At 34.6% G+C, this 18,597-nt stretch overlaps 2 protein-coding genes across 2 annotated transcripts; one reads left to right on the top strand and one right to left on the bottom strand.

Moving 5' to 3' along the window:
- Nucleotides 1-7,302: 7,302 nt before the first annotated feature.
- LOC129945666 (transcription factor A, mitochondrial) lies at nucleotides 7,303-8,435 on the top strand. The gene is made up of 3 exons (XM_056055512.1): nucleotides 7,303-7,481; nucleotides 7,536-8,102; nucleotides 8,161-8,435. Exons 1-3 carry the CDS (start codon nucleotides 7,408-7,410, stop codon nucleotides 8,273-8,275), a joined length of 756 nt encoding a protein of 251 aa, XP_055911487.1. The 5' UTR covers nucleotides 7,303-7,407; the 3' UTR covers nucleotides 8,276-8,435.
- Nucleotides 8,436-9,440: 1,005 nt separating this feature from the next.
- Nucleotides 9,441-13,707, bottom strand: LOC129947382 (cytoplasmic 60S subunit biogenesis factor ZNF622). Its single transcript, XM_056057917.1, has 3 exons — nucleotides 13,188-13,707; nucleotides 9,955-10,317; nucleotides 9,441-9,889 (listed from the first exon to the last, which is right to left on the bottom strand). The coding sequence occupies exons 1-3, from the start codon at nucleotides 13,590-13,592 to the stop codon at nucleotides 9,539-9,541; spliced, it is 1,119 nt and encodes a 372-aa protein (XP_055913892.1). The 5' UTR covers nucleotides 13,593-13,707; the 3' UTR covers nucleotides 9,441-9,538.
- Nucleotides 13,708-18,597: the final 4,890 nt, after the last annotated feature.

Genomic DNA, 18,597 nt, shown 5'->3' with positions numbered 1-18,597 from the left:
AAAGGACTTCTGAAAAAAAATATATTCTCCTCGGGTTTCAGAACTTCGAGAGACGAACCCATCATCTTTGAAGGCATCTGAGACTTTCGGAGATTTTGATAGGGCTTGCTGAAAGGACCTCCGAAGACGCCTTCCTTTAGATCGACGGGTCTCTTTCAGCATTATATTTTGTGTTCGTTTGATTCGGACAATCGGGGATCCTTATTGAGGATGACCGAAGACTTTGAAATGCAATAAAACAATAGAAAAAAAAATAAAATTTGAAGTACTGAATGAAATTAATTTGAAATTTGAATGAAAGTTAAAAGTAAACTATTGAGTTTAAAATGAATTGGCTCTATCTAAAAGATAGAGGGCTCCACGTTATGGGCGCTATTTGTAACCTCCTATTTTGCCTTGGTAGTACCCGTGGCATGATGGTTAGTGCGTTGGACTGTCATGCCAGAGGTCTTGGGTTCGATCCCTGCCTATGCCATCTAAAGTCTTTTCACGGGTACTGCCTCTTGCGAGGAATTGACAAATTCTCCAAGAGTAACTCTTGTCTTGAAAAAGTGCTTTCTCAAATTAGCCGTTCGGATTCGGCATATAAACTGTAGGTCCCCTCCATTCCTGACAACATTACTCGCACACAGGAATGGTTGAGAGTTGTAAGTCACTAGGCCCTGGTTCTCAAAGGACTGTTGCGCCACCCAATTTATTTATTTATTTTTTATTTTGCCTTGGTTCGGTTGGCTGGAAGTATTCCCTTTGACTAGCTCGGTCGTGGGATCTTGAACCTTATGGAGTTACAAAAAAATTATCCAGCCTGCGTCAGGATGTTGATAGACGCGCGAGTAAATTTCCTCTACCCTCCCTACCTTGGTTGCTACTCTCGCCAGAGCAACCCCTTTGTCAGGCTTCTTCTTACCCTGCTATCATCCCAAGTCCTCTCCCTTGTTCCTCACCCTCATCCTAAATATTAAAAAATTAGTCCTGGCACATTGTGCTGTTCACTATCATATGCTCAATAAATTTTCAACAATTGATTGATTTTCATGATTAAATTCAATTTTAATTAATCGATATACAATTCATTAAAATTAATATTATATTAAATAATTCATAGGAAATTCATTTTTTTTGTATAAAGTATTCTATTTTGGCATTTAAATTTAATTAAATGTTTAGAGTTAAAGTTAAAAAAAATGAAAAAAAGTTAAAACAAAAAAAAAGATCAAGTCTCTGATGGGATTCGAACCAGGGACCCTTAGATTGAGAGGTACGTGGTACGTCGCCTAGACGATCACGACCTCGGTACCTCTATAAATTGATGTTGAAATGAGCAGTTTGAAATTCCTTGTTCGCTGGGGTATACTTTTAGGCGATTTGGATAATTCCCAAATTCCTGAGCGCCTGTGCCTCTTTGGTCGGAAAATTGGGATTTTTCTTCGAAATCCCTGGATTAAAGTAACTCAAATCACTTAATTGCACGAAATTATAGTTTAAGTGCATAAGGTGATATATATACATATATTAACGGCTTTATGTCCTAAACGTCCTATACGTATATATATATATGCATAGACATATGCAAATTTGTCACAAAAAAAAAACTGAATTTTAATAAAATAAAGGACAAAATACCTGGATTTATCCTGGAATTCCACAATTTCCTCGTTCTTCGTAAATGTATGATGAAATAATTAATTCACTCAGATATATAAAAAAACTGAATGTTCAAATCAACTTAAAATTACTTTTAAATTTGAGATTTCTACCGGTCTTGCTGCAGGTATCAAATGCCCTTGTTGCAGCTTCGAAGGTTTTTCTTGAAAATAAAGACTTTCCTTTCGAACCTCTTCCTCAACCTATCCATTTAGTACATAGAAGATTCAGCAAACTCATTTGAACCGTTCAATCGTGAGATATCGGAATCGAATATTCTCTCGCGCTAACGAAAATCTTTTTCTCCCGCTCTCAGACTATACTTTGCGAACGCTTCCCAAAAAAAATATCCCAAAAAGCTTGCAACTCGTATAACTCTAAATTTTCCATAATACTGAAACTCCCCTCCTGTCATTCTGACAGCGTATTCGTCGAGAACAATCAAAATAAACATAAATGTTGACATTGTATCGTCGTCAACATTTAAATTCATTTTAAGTTTTAACTCTTTCGCACATCTAAACAAAAAAACTAAAAAATGTGTAATTCGGTTACACCCATCAGCAAAAACACCACCAAGTCAATGATGCAAGTGGACCACTAACGCCCTACTCCCAGCAGCTGAGTGTTGGTGTTGGTACGACATAACAGCAGCAATAGCAACTGCTCACAAAAAAAAAGACGCAAAAACGCGTGGAGATCAATTGTGTAAGTACGAATTAATGGCTGAAACACATACACGCTTCAGCTTCGGCTTCGTCTCCGTTACGTTAGGCCTGCTTCGAGGTTGCTTTGAATGACATTTATATTATTTAATCCCTCCAAAGAGCAAATATTTTGTTTGTTGACATTTTTTTACAGCTGATGAGCTGTCAGCCAAAGCAAATGTTCAGATAATTGAACTAGAGCTTCCGTTTGGAGTCACATTACGTTACATTACGTTCTTTTCCTTACGATTGTCAAACGAAACGTGAGGTCGAAGCTTCATTGTGATAGCATGCATTGAATTCCTATGGCTGAACTCGTAAACGTCAGGCGAAGCCGAAGCTAAAGCGTGTATGTGTTTCAGCCATAAAACATTCATAAGCTTTTAGCACCAAAATAAATGTCTTACTATATCGCTGCTACTAGGGACATTTATCTGGCTGACACAGATGACGTGCATTAAGTAGATTTTGAAGCAACCTGTTAAAAGAATATAGCACCTGCTAAATTCCCACCAGTTTTGGAAAACTTAAGGGCGTGCGAAATATAATTGAAGATTACCCTGAATTCATTATGTTTGTTCAAGAGTATAGCAAACATCTATGAATATGACCCAATATTTGTATTCGTTTTTCTTCTTATGTTCTGGTTCACCACGTCCGTGTGTTCGTGATTTCATGTGTTCAACAGCGTTACCACTTCTTGAAAAAAAGTGGAAGTAGACTTTAGGAAAAAAGTGAATGAATTCTTGGTTGTTGGCAACGAAAACGCAAAGATTGGGCCCATGTTGGTCAAATGAAATGAATTTAGAATGTTTTGATTGCAAAGGAAGAGTTCTACAAGAAATAGTTATTATTGTAATCGTAATACCATTTCAGTACATCAACAAATCTTTTATCTTTGTTTTTGGACAACTTGAAAATATAATTTCATATTGAAAACAAAAAAATCAAATCCAAAATAGCACAACTTAAGACAAATAACATTAACAAACAGAAAAAAAAATGCTCGATTGGTTTGCACATTGTATATATAGTACTCCTATGGAACGAACATTTTTATTTCATCTCCACGCCGTTTATGGCGCTGCGTGTATCAAAATGCTTGGTAGGAAATTAAGAATGAGGAGAAAATTACTAAAGAAAGAATGAGAAAAGTAAATTTGTTTAGGTTCCATAAGCATTAATATGTTCGAGGGAGATAGCTAAAATACAAATTTCAAACCAAAAAGGAATAATATTTGTTTACATTTTTTTTGCTTTCACGTGTGAATGTAGAGAAGATGTGCATATGTATTCATATTCTTGTAGCTATGTATACTTTAACCATTGTATATATATTTCTTATAGTACTCGTATGGAACGAAAATTTGTATTTCATCTCCACGCCGTTTATGGCGCTGCGTGTATCAAAATGCTTGGTAGGAAATCAAGAATGAGGAGAAAATTACTAAAGAAAGAATGAGAAATGTAAATTTGTTTAGGCTCCATAAGCATTAATATGTTCGAGGGAGATAGCTATAATGCAAATTTCAAACCAAAAAGGAATAATATTTGTTTAAATTTTTTTTTTGCTTTCACGTGTGAATGTAGAGGAGATGTGCATATGTATTCATATGCTTGTAGCTATGTATACTTTAACGTAGTAGGTATTTTGAATTTAAAAATTGTCGTTAGATTTTAAATTTTTAATTATTGTTAAAAATGAAATGTTTGCCATATTTGGCATATGATGCATTGGAGATTTTAAATATATTCAGTTATTTTGTTGTTGTTATTCTTGCGTATTATTTGTTATTTGTACTCATCAAGTATAAACACAATCAAAAATTAAAATTTATTCAAAACTTGGATGATTTTTGTTTTTTAACGGCTAATTAGGGTGTACTGAATTGAATTTTAAATTTTTATGTAAAAATATTCAAATAAATAAATACAATATAATATAAAACTAGGTTCAAAAATGAACCTTACAGATATCAATGCCTTAATTGAAAAGATATAAGCCTAATATATAAGATATCGTAATTTTGACATAATGGAAGTGTTTCTTGTGTGGAGATATCATTATGATAACATTACATAATTGCTTTTATGGAACTCTTCGATTCATATAGTCCAGAACATTTTACTTTTTTCGGTTTTAATCTTTTAAGGTCTTTTCTTGTAAAAGATACAAACACACTTGTAAGTGCGTTGTATGCCGAGTTTGCACCTTTTTTCAAGAGTTTTTTAATTAGCATGTCTAGTAATTTAGCAACAAAAACTTCTCAAAAATGGATATCTTATCAGAACAAATAGCCCATTTGACTCTAGCATATGAGATCTTACTAAAGAATTCGTAGATAGTTTGAGGTTTAACTGCAAGTACTGACGAAATCAAAATTATTACCGAAAAGCTAATCAAGAAAAAAAGTCCTTTTGAAAACGAAAGAGTCCCTTTAAAAGTGAAGGGAGATTTTGTACCTGTTACCTTTTTGGCAAGACTGGTTTAAACAGCTGACGCACGTTTCGTGTTTTGTTTCACTATCAAACGTCTTCAGCTTGGTCTATAATTGCACCATGAATCGTCTTACAAACGAACAACGCTTGCAATTTATTGAATTGAAACATTGAAAATTGGACTAAGCGAATGGACGCCTTGAGGCGCGGTCAAGTTCAACATCAGCATGAAATAATCTTTAAAAATTAAATTATATGAACCGTACTATCCATTCAAATAAAGATTTTAAGCATTTTTCCGAATTGTATGTGTTTGTTTTTAACTTTCATATTACTTTTAAAAATTCACCCTTTATAAATATATACATATACATATAAAACGGACAAACTAAGGGAATTATATGAAACTAAATTGTTGGTATAGAAAAGATAAAATATAATTTTTTTGATTTAAGAGTCATATCAAAAATAAAGACAATTATCAGGAACACCCTATTGAATTGAAAAACAAATCTATTATAAAATATATTATATTCACTACCTACCCCAAAAAATACTCTTGCAGTACTTTTTTGCACACACACCTCTCACATGTCGCTTCGATCGTTCCTCTTCATGAGAGTACTGTAGTAAATACATATACAATGTTCATGTGCAAAAACCATTTTTATGCTAAGAACATTCATGTACGCGCTACATATAAGAGTCTGTCCAAATCGGCGCTTCCCATTCCCTTTTCGTCCTCCATTTGTTGTTGCTTTGAGAAATCCCACGACAGATCGTGCGTTCGCACAATAGAAGCGAACAAAACACGAATTCAGCCAACCTCCACGGTTACCTCTACGATTCGGGATTTTGAGCCTATAAATGTACCTCGAGCCACACTTCCATCGGTTCCTTCTAGTCCAGCCGTAGCAATCGTTAATGCGGCTGCGACTGGTTCTGCAAATTATATACGCAGATTTTCTTTAAAACCAACCGATTTCAGTTCAAAAATCATACCGGAGCACTTGCCATTCCCTGGTTTAGGAAACTACAAATTTGTCCCGCTCGTGAAATCACCGGAAACTTCACAACTTTTGTGCAAGTGTTACTTGGAAACACCCAAAAAAACAGCAGTGAGACCAGAATACCAGCTGAGGAAAGGACTTGCTGCCCATATGGAGGACTTTTCGGGGGAATTGAGAACTTTCATCCTCTCCCAGCTCTTTCACAAGGCAAATGCACCCTGGGCACCAAAAGAGAAAGATTTGTTTATCAAATTTTTCTTTAAGTCCCCAGCATGCTACAATTTTATGTTGAGTGCAGGTTTCAAGCTGCCATCGGTAAGCACGATTTACCGGTGGTATTCAGAAATCCGTCTGCCCACAGGATTGGGCCAAAGGATGAAGGAGCTGCTCACTGACAAAGCTAAGGACATGACATCGATGGACAAAAAGTGCGCGCTGCTATTCGACGAGATGTTGATTAAAAAGGAGTTGGAATTTAACGTCAAGGATGACTTTATATATGGATACACCGACTTTGAAGAATTCGGAAGGAAAAACCATGTGGCCTCTAAGGTAATGCTTTTTACACTTAGAGGTTTAAACAAGAATTGGAAACAAACTATTGCCTATTATGTTGGATCACCTGATGTAAACATACTTCTTTTGCACAATTTTTCAACAATGAGTGCTATGGAAAAACTGGCTGATACCTGGACGCAAAATGTTTTGAAGGTGAAGGACATGATTCCAACAGTAAGCTGTTCAACCGAACATCAAGAAACTATCACCAAATTTGTGCTGATCGGACTGATCATTTTGGAACTCAGAAGGGAAAACAAAAGCTTTAAGCCTAGTACATACTTCCTCGTGAAGTGAACGTTCGCCAGTGGAGAAAGTGAACTTTTGACATTGCTCACTGGTACACACTTGTGAGTACACGTTGTGAACATGAACAAACCAAATGTCAAAGCTTCACCAACAGTTCCCGTACATTTTGCACGTGAATTGCCCGTGAACGAAAACTCTCCACTTTGTTCTCCACTCAGCTTCACGAGCAAGTTCACGGGTGAACCAAAAACTGAAATTTGTATGGGTTCACGAGATGGTTCACAAGTATGTACTAGGCTTTAAGGAAAAAGGAAACAAAGAAACAAAATATATTTATACGTAGTTTTTAAGATTTTAAATATTATATGTTATATAATAATATATTTCCTCTATGTTATATACAAGGAAGCTGTTCAGGAAAATGAATTTCCGCCCGGAAAATAGAAAAATACATTTATAGAGAAAATTAATACGTACTTACACTACATTTCTCAAAAAAAATTCTTTGTGTGATTTCTGATCGATCATTATGTAATTTTCATTTTAATCAAATGCAAACACCGTCAAATATCAATTCAAAAAATTTTCTGGTTCGCTTTCAATGATAGCTATAACTAGCGCCTTAAGCCAGTCGATAATTATTATTTGCCTGAACGCGATTGTCGCATTTGGCGGATTGTCAGAAAACATGTTTTGTTTTGACAGATAAATTGAAGAATTTGTTGGTTACGTTATTTTAATTCCTAATACTAATTGGTTTGGTCTTAAACGCAAATTGTTTAGATTTCAATTATATAAAAATGATTTCACTCACTAGTGCCTTAAGGGCAGGCAACAATTTAACAATTACCAGTATATTTAAAAACTCTATCAGGTATTTAAATGACATCTAATATCTTGGATTTTAAACCTACTGCATATCCTTCAGACCAGGTGTTCAGTGTCAACCTGCTGCTGGGTTAAAAAACTACGAAGAAAAAGTGGGACTCCCACCAAAACCAAAAAAACCACTCACCCCATTCTTTCGATATATCAAACAAGTACGCCCGACTGTTCTAGCCGAGAATCCAAATCTAAAAGTTACGGATGTCATTAAAACAATTTCTAAAAAATGGGAAACGGTTGATCCTGCACTCAAGCAAAAATTTCAAGAAGAATATCAAAGAGAAAAGATGGTCTACGTTGAGATTCGTGCCAAGTATGATAGTCAAATAACCGACGAGCAACGTTTTGCAATTAAGCAGTTAAAAGACGAAAACAATGCCATGAAAGAACGGCGAATGACTAAAAAACGCATTGCTGAACTGGATCGTCCCAAAAAGCCAGCATCTGCCTTTTTATTGTTTATTTCCAAAGCGAGAAAAGAAACACCTCAACCTTCCAATCAAACTTATCGGGAATGGCATGCCAGCATGGCTCAAAAATGGTCCAAACTAAGTTATGCCCAAAAAGAACCATTTCTTCAGATGTTCCGAGACATGTTGGTCAAGTACAAGTGAGCTAAATAATCTTTACGTAAGAATTTGTTTTAGCTTCTTTGTTTTATGTTTCAGAGAGGATATTACTGTATGGGAAGAGAAAATGGTTCGCATGGGCAACATGGATGTCGTTCGACATGAAGTTCTTGTTGACCCTCCTTCTTCAAATAGATCGAAACTAAGAAAATAGGACATCATCACAAGGAAGTAGGGGCGTCTCATATCTTCGTTTTTCATTTTTCTCGTTCGAAAGTAATATTTTCACTTTTGTTTTTGTCATTCCTTTAATGACGATTCCTTTATTGTTTCTTTGTATATTTATAAAGAAAATAATAAACTAGTTGACTGAATACATTAAAATTGTAGTTTTATATACATATTTTTAATAAAGACAAGACACAAAATAAAGATTTTCAAATTACTAAAGTATTTTTTCAAACATATGTTTTAGATATTGAATACTACCACTACTATTTTGTATTTGTCTTCTTTTTCCTTAACACACTAACCATAATTATATTGAAACGTTATAACTTTAATCGTTGATTTCTCACTAAACAAAATGTGTTTCAATGTTGCAGAGGGGACAGTTATTAGGCAAAAGAAGCCGTCGACAATAAAATTAATCTGGTGAATAAAGACTTGAGGATGGTGTTTAAAATAGTTTACTATTTATAATAGATGTATTTTAAATGTTCCGATACAAAATTACTAACATTCTCTTTACTGATTTGGTGGTCGCTAAATGAAATTATAAATCTTTGTTTTCGTCTTAATTATCTTTGTAAAGGGTTTTCCTGATTTCATATTAATATATACAACATACCTCACAATATCCTTAATAAAAAGCTAAGTTTTATGGACACACATGATTTTTATATATGTATGTGGTGGTAATGAATTTAAATTTTTCGAGATATCAATTTTTAGTAATACTAGTTCATTATCAACCAAAGGTGAAGCGAATAGTAATTTGTATACACAAATTGGTTACTTCGGTCTTGTTTTATGTAACCAATTTTACGATTTTCACACACCTGTGATGTTTACATTTCCTTTGATGTGAAAAATCTGGAGGAGTACACTTGTTTTCAGCGTTCCGCATTTTAATTTAAATAACTAAAACACTTCTCAAATTCTTTGAAGATGATAATTCAATCGCTTTAAGTTGAAATTTGTTGAAAGTAAAATACAGAATCTGGCTTATAAAAATAATTTTTGGTGAACTCGCCTAAAAATGGGAATACAAAACTTTTATTTCTAAATGTTAAAATTTTGTTCATTTTGCATTTAAGCTCAATATAGCATCTTATAATCGATGTTAAGAAAAATAGAAAATAAGCATTAACATATACATATATAAGAACATGCACAATCGTACATTTTTATTTCATAATAAAAAAATTGAATAAACATTTTATTTTGAAACGTACTTCACATTTCTTTTTTTAATTTAAAACAAGACTTGTTGACGGAAATGCGATTGTAGTTTATTTGCTTTCACACCCAATTTCATTTGCCATTTAGCTTGAACCCGCTTCATCAGATGAATATCACGAGCTTTACGAGCTGCAGCTTTTTGTTCAGTCGCGGTCCATCCCAATGATCTGTATTGCGAGAGAACTTTATGCAACTTACGATCGGACTTATGGACCGTAACAGCTCGATTGGGATTTAATCTTTGTTTATAATAACGCAACAATGATCGATGCCCAATTACAGCCCCAGATGGGAGGACTAATTGATATTCATCACCTTCAAGCAAATCGGGAACGAATTCTTCATCGATATCCATATCTTCTTTCTAAAATTAGCACAATGAATAAAAGTGAATACATTTTGCGAATAGTTTCTTTTTGAAAACCTTACATTATCTGGATAACTAGAACTGTAGTCGTAAAACTCTGTGTACTCAGCTAAGGCAATGCCTTCGTGCCACATTTGGCAATGACCTTTATCGATCATATGCTTCCGTACTGCATCCAAGGTATAGAACGTTTTACCTCGGTCATTGCACCACAAACAAATAAAATGATTGCATACTTTGTCACCCAAGTAAATGAGAAGACCTTCTAAGTCTGTGCAAAATTCAGCGTCAGGAATAAAGAAGGAGTGTGCTATAGACATGTGTTTTAAGTTTCCAACCAAATCTTCGCTGTGTTCGTCACAAAATATGCAATTGTTGTCAGCAATTGGATTCGGTCCAATTTCTTCCCATTCATCGGAGTCGACCTGAAAAAAATAAATCAGTGAAATAATAATATCTATTAATGGTTTTGTTTTGTTGAATACATGGTATTCCTATCTCCTCAGCTAATATAGGTGAGCAAGCAGCGCCACTGTAATTATAGAATGAAAGCTACCGCGTTTATGGAATGAAAACTTAGTCATAATCGTTATCTTATACAATGTTCCCAACCCTGATCCCTTCAGAAGAAAAGCACGAACCTTAAATTGAATAACTTAAATTGAATCACAAAGGACAACAGACATTTTGGTCGTAAGACAAACATTAAAGTAATATTCTGTACCTTCAAGCTTACTTTTCTCCGTAAGTACATACTTGAGGGTTTATGCATCAAATAATATATTTTCTTTTGTGTAGAGTTACATACATACATATGCTTATGCAAGTCTTGTAATATAATTTCAATTTAAGTATTGGTTATTTGCTGTTCAAATACTATTTGATTTTTATCTTTTTAAGGCAAAACTTTAGAGTACTAAAGCCCAATTTCTTTACATTCGTCCTAAGCAGTCCTAGTAACCAGTCTAGCAAGTCAAGGTACTACGTCTGATATGTAGTTGAAACAAAAATTTAATAATCCTACATTTCATCCATCACTATGATGATCCGATCTAATTTCACAACCCAGTTCTAGCAAGTGGCATTTTAATTATTATTGTTATATTTATTTGCTGCAAATATGTCAAATCTAATAAGACAAAATAAAAAGTTTTAATTACCAAGTACGGGACAAGGTCGTAAGGGATATTTTTTTTTGCATATTTTGCGATTGATTTGCTTTTTTATTTTATTTTTGTTCAAGGGAATTATGCAATTGTAAATTTTGTTCAAACTGTTGTCATTTTGGAGCAATTCAAAATACTTGTTGTCGCGGGTGCATGTGTCTAATTACTTACATACAATGGTTAGTGCCATTTAAGCCACAAACGACTTCATCTATTTTTCTTCCTATATTTCAGGTACCATAATGCTAATATGCATTATGACACTTTTTTGATTTTGCTGCACAAGTAATCAGAACATATGTAACATAACCCTATGAGACTCCTACCAAAACTTAGGTGGAACCAAAAAATAGAGTGCAATACCAAATAAATCTTAACAGTTCCCTTCAAAGTTATAAACAATATAACCTGATTCATTTAGAAGAGATCATGAAAGCATCATATCCGAGAACTTTTGCGCAGCATTAGGAAAACACAAGATAGCTTTAATGCACCTTGGTTTGATCTAGATTGTAAAAAGGCCAGAATATTATCATTTGGATGGTTAAGAGCTTATCGTTGCTCAAGTGACAGTATCTCCAAGGACAGTATCTGCAAGCAAACAACTATTACAAGACCTTGTGTTCCAAAAAAAAATGAAAAATTTGAATGGTAAAACCGTTAAAATCCGTCCCAAGTTGAGCCCCATGTTTTTGGCAGACCATTTTAAAATTGTCTAAGCCCAAGTCATGAAGGAAACAACTTTCATATTACATATCCCGGTATTGATAATGAAGTTTTGTATGGGAATGACGTTAAAGTTTGGAAGAGTCTTGCAAAGGCTGTATATGGATACTAATGCAGCAGTTTGGAATGGTACAGAACGGAATTAGGCGTTAGACAAGGTTGTACGGTGAGTCCAAGACTATTCGCTCTACATATTTATCGAAGATTTAGACGATTTCTTATCAGCTGGTATCAAACACGCTGGAGAATTAATTAAAGCACTGTTGTTTGTGAATGCTATTGTAGTTCTCGCGCCATCTACAGAATGACTACAGCTTATGATAAACTGGATTTTTGATTACTGTAAAATATGGAACCTAATAGTAAACATGGAAAAGTCCAAGATCATTATTTTCAAGAACGGAGGAGGTAGAAACTGCCTTTATGAAAAATTAAACTACAATTGTGAGAACTAGATATTGTCAGAGTTAAAATACCTTGGAGTAAACTAGACAAAAAATGTAAGTATGGAAACCCATCTGAGAGAAAGGCTTTTAAGTGAAAAAGACGCCATCAGCGCATCTGGGAGTAGGTGTTTCTCAAACAAAAGTATCGCACACAGCAGTTAGTACACTGTTATTAAGGCAATAGCAGAATCAATCTTGTTCTATGCAGCTCAAATATGGGGAACGAAGCAATATGAAGATATTGAAAAATTGTTAAGCTTCGTTATAAGTCTTCCGACTGCCACTAAATACACCTTACCATAAAGTTTTGGTGGAAACGGGACTGCAGCCACTCTTTTTACGAACACTTCGAAGGCAGATTGATAATGTGCTCAATCATGAATATGGATAATTACCGGTTACCGAAAATAATGGCACTTCAAACTATTCGAGTGGTCTGAGTGTGACATGGTGCTAGTGAGTGTGACATGGACTTTACATAGATAACTTTGATTTCAATTACTAGGAAGAGTCACTGTACTACTTAATTGCAAAAGTGAATATGTTATGAGGAAAATGTCTTAATGAAGCAACTGGGTCTCAGCACAGAGCAATTTACAGTCAACTCAATCAAAATTTGTAGATTTAAAAATCTACAAGTGGGTAAATGTACAATTCTTAAGACATCAGAAGAAACAAACTTTATATGTAGATTGTAGGTACTGCAAAATGGCTCTAAAACTGGTAAAATAATACCGTGGTGAAATTTCCAATACAGTTTGGGTTTGTTAAAAAACAAATATAACAGTTTAATCTTCACAATATTAATGATCGATACTCACTGCTTCAACTGAAATAGATATTAACACATAATTGTTGTCTTATTTGACAAATTTATACATTAAGTTCTCAACATTATTAGAGATAAGCGATCTTAACTTGATAAGAATCCTTGTGTTGCGATAATGTCTAACTCACCTCTTCAATGGATGCATCTTCCTCAACCATCATTTGTTGTTGTTTGGGTTGTAGAATACTCTTGGTGGTTAGTTCCTTAGATTCTCCATTGATTTCATTGAATTTTGTAACGTTTTCTTTGTGTTTTTTACTATTTAAGTGATTGTCGTGAGAGCATTTGCTAGAAAACTGTTTTCTACAAGCGTTGCAATATAAACTAGTCTGTTTTTGCTCTAGTGCAGCCGTATCAGCATTACGCATTTGTATAACTCGATTTTGGAATTCGTCAGCTGAGACTGGGGGCAATGCTGCTATTCTACGTTTAAGATTATAGCGATGCCAATCAGTTTTGTAATGTTCACGGTGAAAATCAGTGTTGGCAAACTTAATATTGCAATTGATGCATGTTAAAGCAGCCGACGACATATTTGATCTTTTTTAAACAATTTACAATAATTTCAAAAAGAGAACAAAATATAAAGCCCGATTACAAAAAATTGACCAGAGCTACACGTTTCTTCGAAAAAGAACAAGATGACGGATATTTTGACATTTTTGGAATTTAACGAAACAAAGGAATTAAACGAATTTTTTAACGAAAATGTCAACTGAGCACGGTTGGCAAATTTGTACAACTGTATTACGTTTGGTATATTTTTGTGTAAGGCCACGCGCAGTAAAAGAAAAGGAATAGAGCTTTGTATGCATATAACTTTGTATATATATTATTTGAATAAAACTATCATGGTACACAAAATTTTGTTATGGAAGGAGTGCCATGGGGCGCTGCCTGTACGAAAAATAAGTCTGGAATCTATAAGCGACTGGAAATATTGAAATATGTAAATAAAATAAATTACTCAAATGGAAACAAAAATTAGTCGTTGCCAACGTTACCTGAGATTTTTGTATTCATACCTAACAATGTAAAGAAGGTATGTATAAACAATACATTTTATTGTATGTGTTTTAGATTTGTTTTCAGACAATTGTATTTATTTGATTTACTATTTTTGTGAAATCTAAAAAATTTAAAAGCAAAGTTTTCAAATTCAAGTTCTGATACAATGCTTCGTTGTAAGTCCGGTATTAGTTTCAGTTTCAGTTTATTTATTTATAACGCTTACACAGATAATAGATATCTTATAAATAAGTGAAAGCCTATGACTTAACTTTATATAACAATTCAAATTTTTTTTTTTAAATACGGTAAGAAAATAATATAAAATTAAATTATATACAAAAAAAGAAAATAACAATAATTTATAAATAAAATATTAATTGACGTTAAAATAGAAATAATAGAAATAGAACAAGGAAAAGATAGTTAACTTAAGTAAAGTTAAGAAGAGAAGATAGTTCTTTAAGTTAAGTTAGTTGCTTTGGTTCGAAAAGATGATTTTAATACTTTTTTGGAAAATATGTATATCACTTATATCCCGCAAATGAGTTGGAAGTGAGTTCCAGAGGCGACATGCAGCGATGAAAAATTGCCTTTCTGGAGTGTTTTCAAGATTTTTCTTGCGTGTTTTCAAGATTTTAAAAAACAGTATCAATGTTCGAAGCTTCATGAAGTCATTAAAAGGCATACTAAGCAGAATCACTTGCAAATGTGAAATATGGTCGTACCTTCTTAAGCCAAAGATGTATCGAATGATACTATTGAATGCTATGTTTAATTTATGTTTGCTGATGGAATCGAAGTTGTAAAAAATTTCGCATCCATGAGTGAGAACAGGTATTACAATGGTCCTTGCAAGCATTAGTCTGGTTTTAAATGGAGTGATGTTTTGGGCGGTCCACAGCGTTCTAAGCGTTCCATAAGTTTTACCTACTAATTGGTTTATGTGGTCATTCCAGGTCAATGTTTTATTGAAGATTACTCCTAGATTTTTACTGGAATTTACGAATTCTAATGGGTTCTGGTTTAGAAATATGGAAGGAAAGTATGTTAAGTCTAATTCTTTTCTTGATATAACCAGGCATTTGCATTTGTTTGCGTTGAGAACCAACCGATTGCACGACGCCCAGTAGGATATCTTTTCTAGTTCTTGGTTCAGGGTGAAAGCGCAGTCGTCAATTAAACCCAAAGAACAGCTTTTGTAAATTTGAATGTCATCGGCATAAAAATGTTTTGATACTTCATTTATAATGAAACCGATTTCATTCACATATAATGAGAATAGAAGGGGGGATAAAATTGATCCTTGAGGAACTCCTTGTTGAACCGGAAGAAAATCGGAGAGATTTCCATTTAAGAAAACGGCTTGCTTTCTATCATTCAAATAGGAAGAAAGTAGTTTAATAGCTTCTGAAGATATGTTGAATCTGTGACGCAGTTTATTCAGAAGTATCGAGTGATTCACCATGTCGAATGCTTTTGAAAAGCCCAATAGGACTAAAAAAGTTGCATTATCAATATCGAGTTCAGTCCTTATGTCTTCAATTATTTTAGTTAGTGCCGTTATACAGCTATGGTGCGAACGAAAACCTGATTGAACATCGACTAAAAGGTTATTGCGACTGACGAAGTTGCTTAATTGTTTTTGCATTATCCTTTCACATACCTTAGACAGAAATGGAAGTATTGAAATTGGTCTAAATTCATTGCAGAGCGAGTTTTTGGGGATGGGAATTATTTTTGCTTTTTTCAATTGATGTGGGAAAATGCCAGTCGTAAGGATTGAATTTATTACATGTGTAAAATAAGGTAGAAGCAAAGGAAGAATAGCTTCAATGAAAATAGGATTCAAATCATCAGCACCAGTGGCATTTGACTTTATACTTATACAACTTTCAACTATGTCTAAGGCGTTCACACAATCGAAATTGAACAAAGTGTCTGTAGAAGGTGGAGGTATGGTATTAAGAGATACATGGTCTCATAGAGTTATTATAGGTGTAGAAACAAATTTACTGTTTAGCTCATTAATATTCAATTCAGCTGGAAAATTATTTCTTTGTTTGCCTATTCCTAGCTTGCGGAGGTTGTTCTATATTTTATTATAGTATTGTTCACTGAGTGCAAATCAAAGGATCTCATGTTTTCAATTAACCTTTTGTCAGTTAAATGGTCACAGTTAAAGTCACCGCATATAATAACGTTTGAAGAGGTAACAGTAATTTCTTCAATAACTCTATAGATTTGTTCCAAATCGATATACCTATTAGGTCTATAGATAGTTCCCAAGAGAAGATTACCTTCACTGCCTTTAGCCTCCAAAAACAAATACTCACAAGAAGAGCTGGGTGACGAATAGTATAACTTCTTACAGATAAGGTTTTCCTTAACATATATAGCAACACCTCCTCCGCACCTATCAGAACGGAAGATCCTATAACCACTAAGAGAGTATAATGCACATTTTACATGTGCAGAGAACCACGTTTCTGAAACACAGATCGCGTCGATATGTGAATCTTCAAAGAGTAATCTAAATTCATCAATCTTTTTCATCAAACTCTGAGCATTGATATGAGCAACCTTGAAACCGTCACGTCGACAACTCAAAATTTTTAACATAGCAATATAACATCACTGGTGTATCCTATGGAGCCCACCAATCGTTCACTCAACTCTGAAACGACTAGTTTATAAGGCGAGATCTAAGTAACATACATATAATATGATGGGGAACAAAGCAACAACTTTTACAAAAGGGTTTCCATATGGTAGCAATAATAAATATACATTGGTGAAAAAGGAAAATAAGATAGAGCATAATAAGAGGAAAAATAGAAAAAGTGAAAGGTAATAGTAATAGTAAAAGAAATAATATTTCATACAATACAAATTGGTTCATCATGTTGAGTGCTGGTGAAATTCTTCTTCTTCTTGACTGCCTGTCACAGCAGAGGCAGCTTATATAGCTTTCAATGTTGTATCGTTGTTGATGTGTATTGTCTCTCCTTCTTCGCTCTCTTTAACGTAAATAGAACCAGAGCGTGTATACACTTTAGTGAGAACACCGCAATGTTGGAGACGCATTGCCTGTTGAAGGAAAAATCGGGTTTTAGGTGTTAAGCTTGCATACAGGTAGACTTTATTTGTTTTTTTTCCTTGCACATTTATTCCCATATCGTCAAGATGCAGTTCTCTTTTGTGTGTTTTGTGAAAGAGAGCAACAGATTTTAGTACCAAGTTCCTTTCAAATGGCGAACTAAATTTAAGTATGATCGGAGCATCGTGGATGTTATTATTTTTACGTTGCAGTCGGAAAGCAGCTTTTACAGTGGGAGGTACACAGTCAACCGCATGTCAGATGCGGTTTAAGACAGATTGAAAGTCTTCCTTTGGCAGTTAAGGTATACCGAGAAGATCAGCATCAGATGCAACCTCCTTCCGCTCAGACAAGTCACATCGCTGTTGTAAATAGATCAGCTAAGTCATCTTTAAGTTCATTAACAACAGCCAAATGATGGGATTCCATTCTCTCAATTCGCTCTGTAAGGGATTTTATCGTCTTATCTGTGTTTTTCATGTAGGTGGTCACGTTTTTTTCGATTTGTTCAAAACGTTTTACAAAGTCCAGACATAGATCTTTGATCTCTTGTGACAGTCTATTGACGATATCAGTTGCTGCCAATCAAAAAATGGTCTCGCGTAAGTGCTTCAGGTTCGTCTGGGTAATATGGTACTTCAACTAGAGGCCTCGAGTTAATTATGTGCTCGGTCTCAGCAAGTAATGTGTTCAGCGTCCCATCGCATGGATTTACTTCTTTTATAATAATACGTACAATAATGTCTTGACGGATTTTACAAGTCTCTCCCATACGTGGTGCTGCTGGAGGAATGAAACGCCATTTGATACGATGCCTAGTAATTGCGCATCTTATTTCAGACTGGACAAGCTCCTTAAAACATCTCTTGAGTTCCATGTCAGCTCCTTTCAAGTAAGTTCGTGCCATTATCCGAGAATAATTCATTTGGACATCCACGTCTAGCAATAAATCTCCTAAGCGCCATGATGCAGGAGTCGGTGGTCAAACTGGATGCAACATCTATATGAATTGCCGTTACTGTAAGGCATGTAAACAATACACAGTAGCGCTTCTCAAGGTGTCTGCCAACTTTAACATTTATCGGCCCAAAATAGTCGACACCTGTCAATGTAATTGCTTTATTATTTGACAAAAGTCTTACCGCAGGTAATTGTCCCATAGTAGTGTGCTCGGGCTTTGCGCATCTTATCTTGCAAGTATTGCATTTTTGTCTTCTCTGTCGCAGTTTTGGTTTAAGCTTCAATATCCAGTACCTCTGTTTGATCTCATTCATATCGCCTTCATGACCAATGTCATTGGCTTGGTCGTGGTAGTACTTGATAAGCAACTCGGTATACTTATCTCTTCCGTCGAGAACCACTGGTGTCTTCAGCCATTGATCAGCGTCTATATTGGACATGCGCCCTCTGAATCGAATGATACCCTCGTC

The sequence above is a fragment of the Eupeodes corollae genome, chromosome 2 (genome assembly GCF_945859685.1).
Source record: "Eupeodes corollae chromosome 2, idEupCoro1.1, whole genome shotgun sequence".
Lineage (NCBI taxonomy): Eukaryota > Metazoa > Arthropoda > Insecta > Diptera > Syrphidae > Eupeodes > Eupeodes corollae.
Note: the sequence above shows the minus strand (reverse complement) of the source record. Positions and strands in the feature narration are given on the sequence as shown.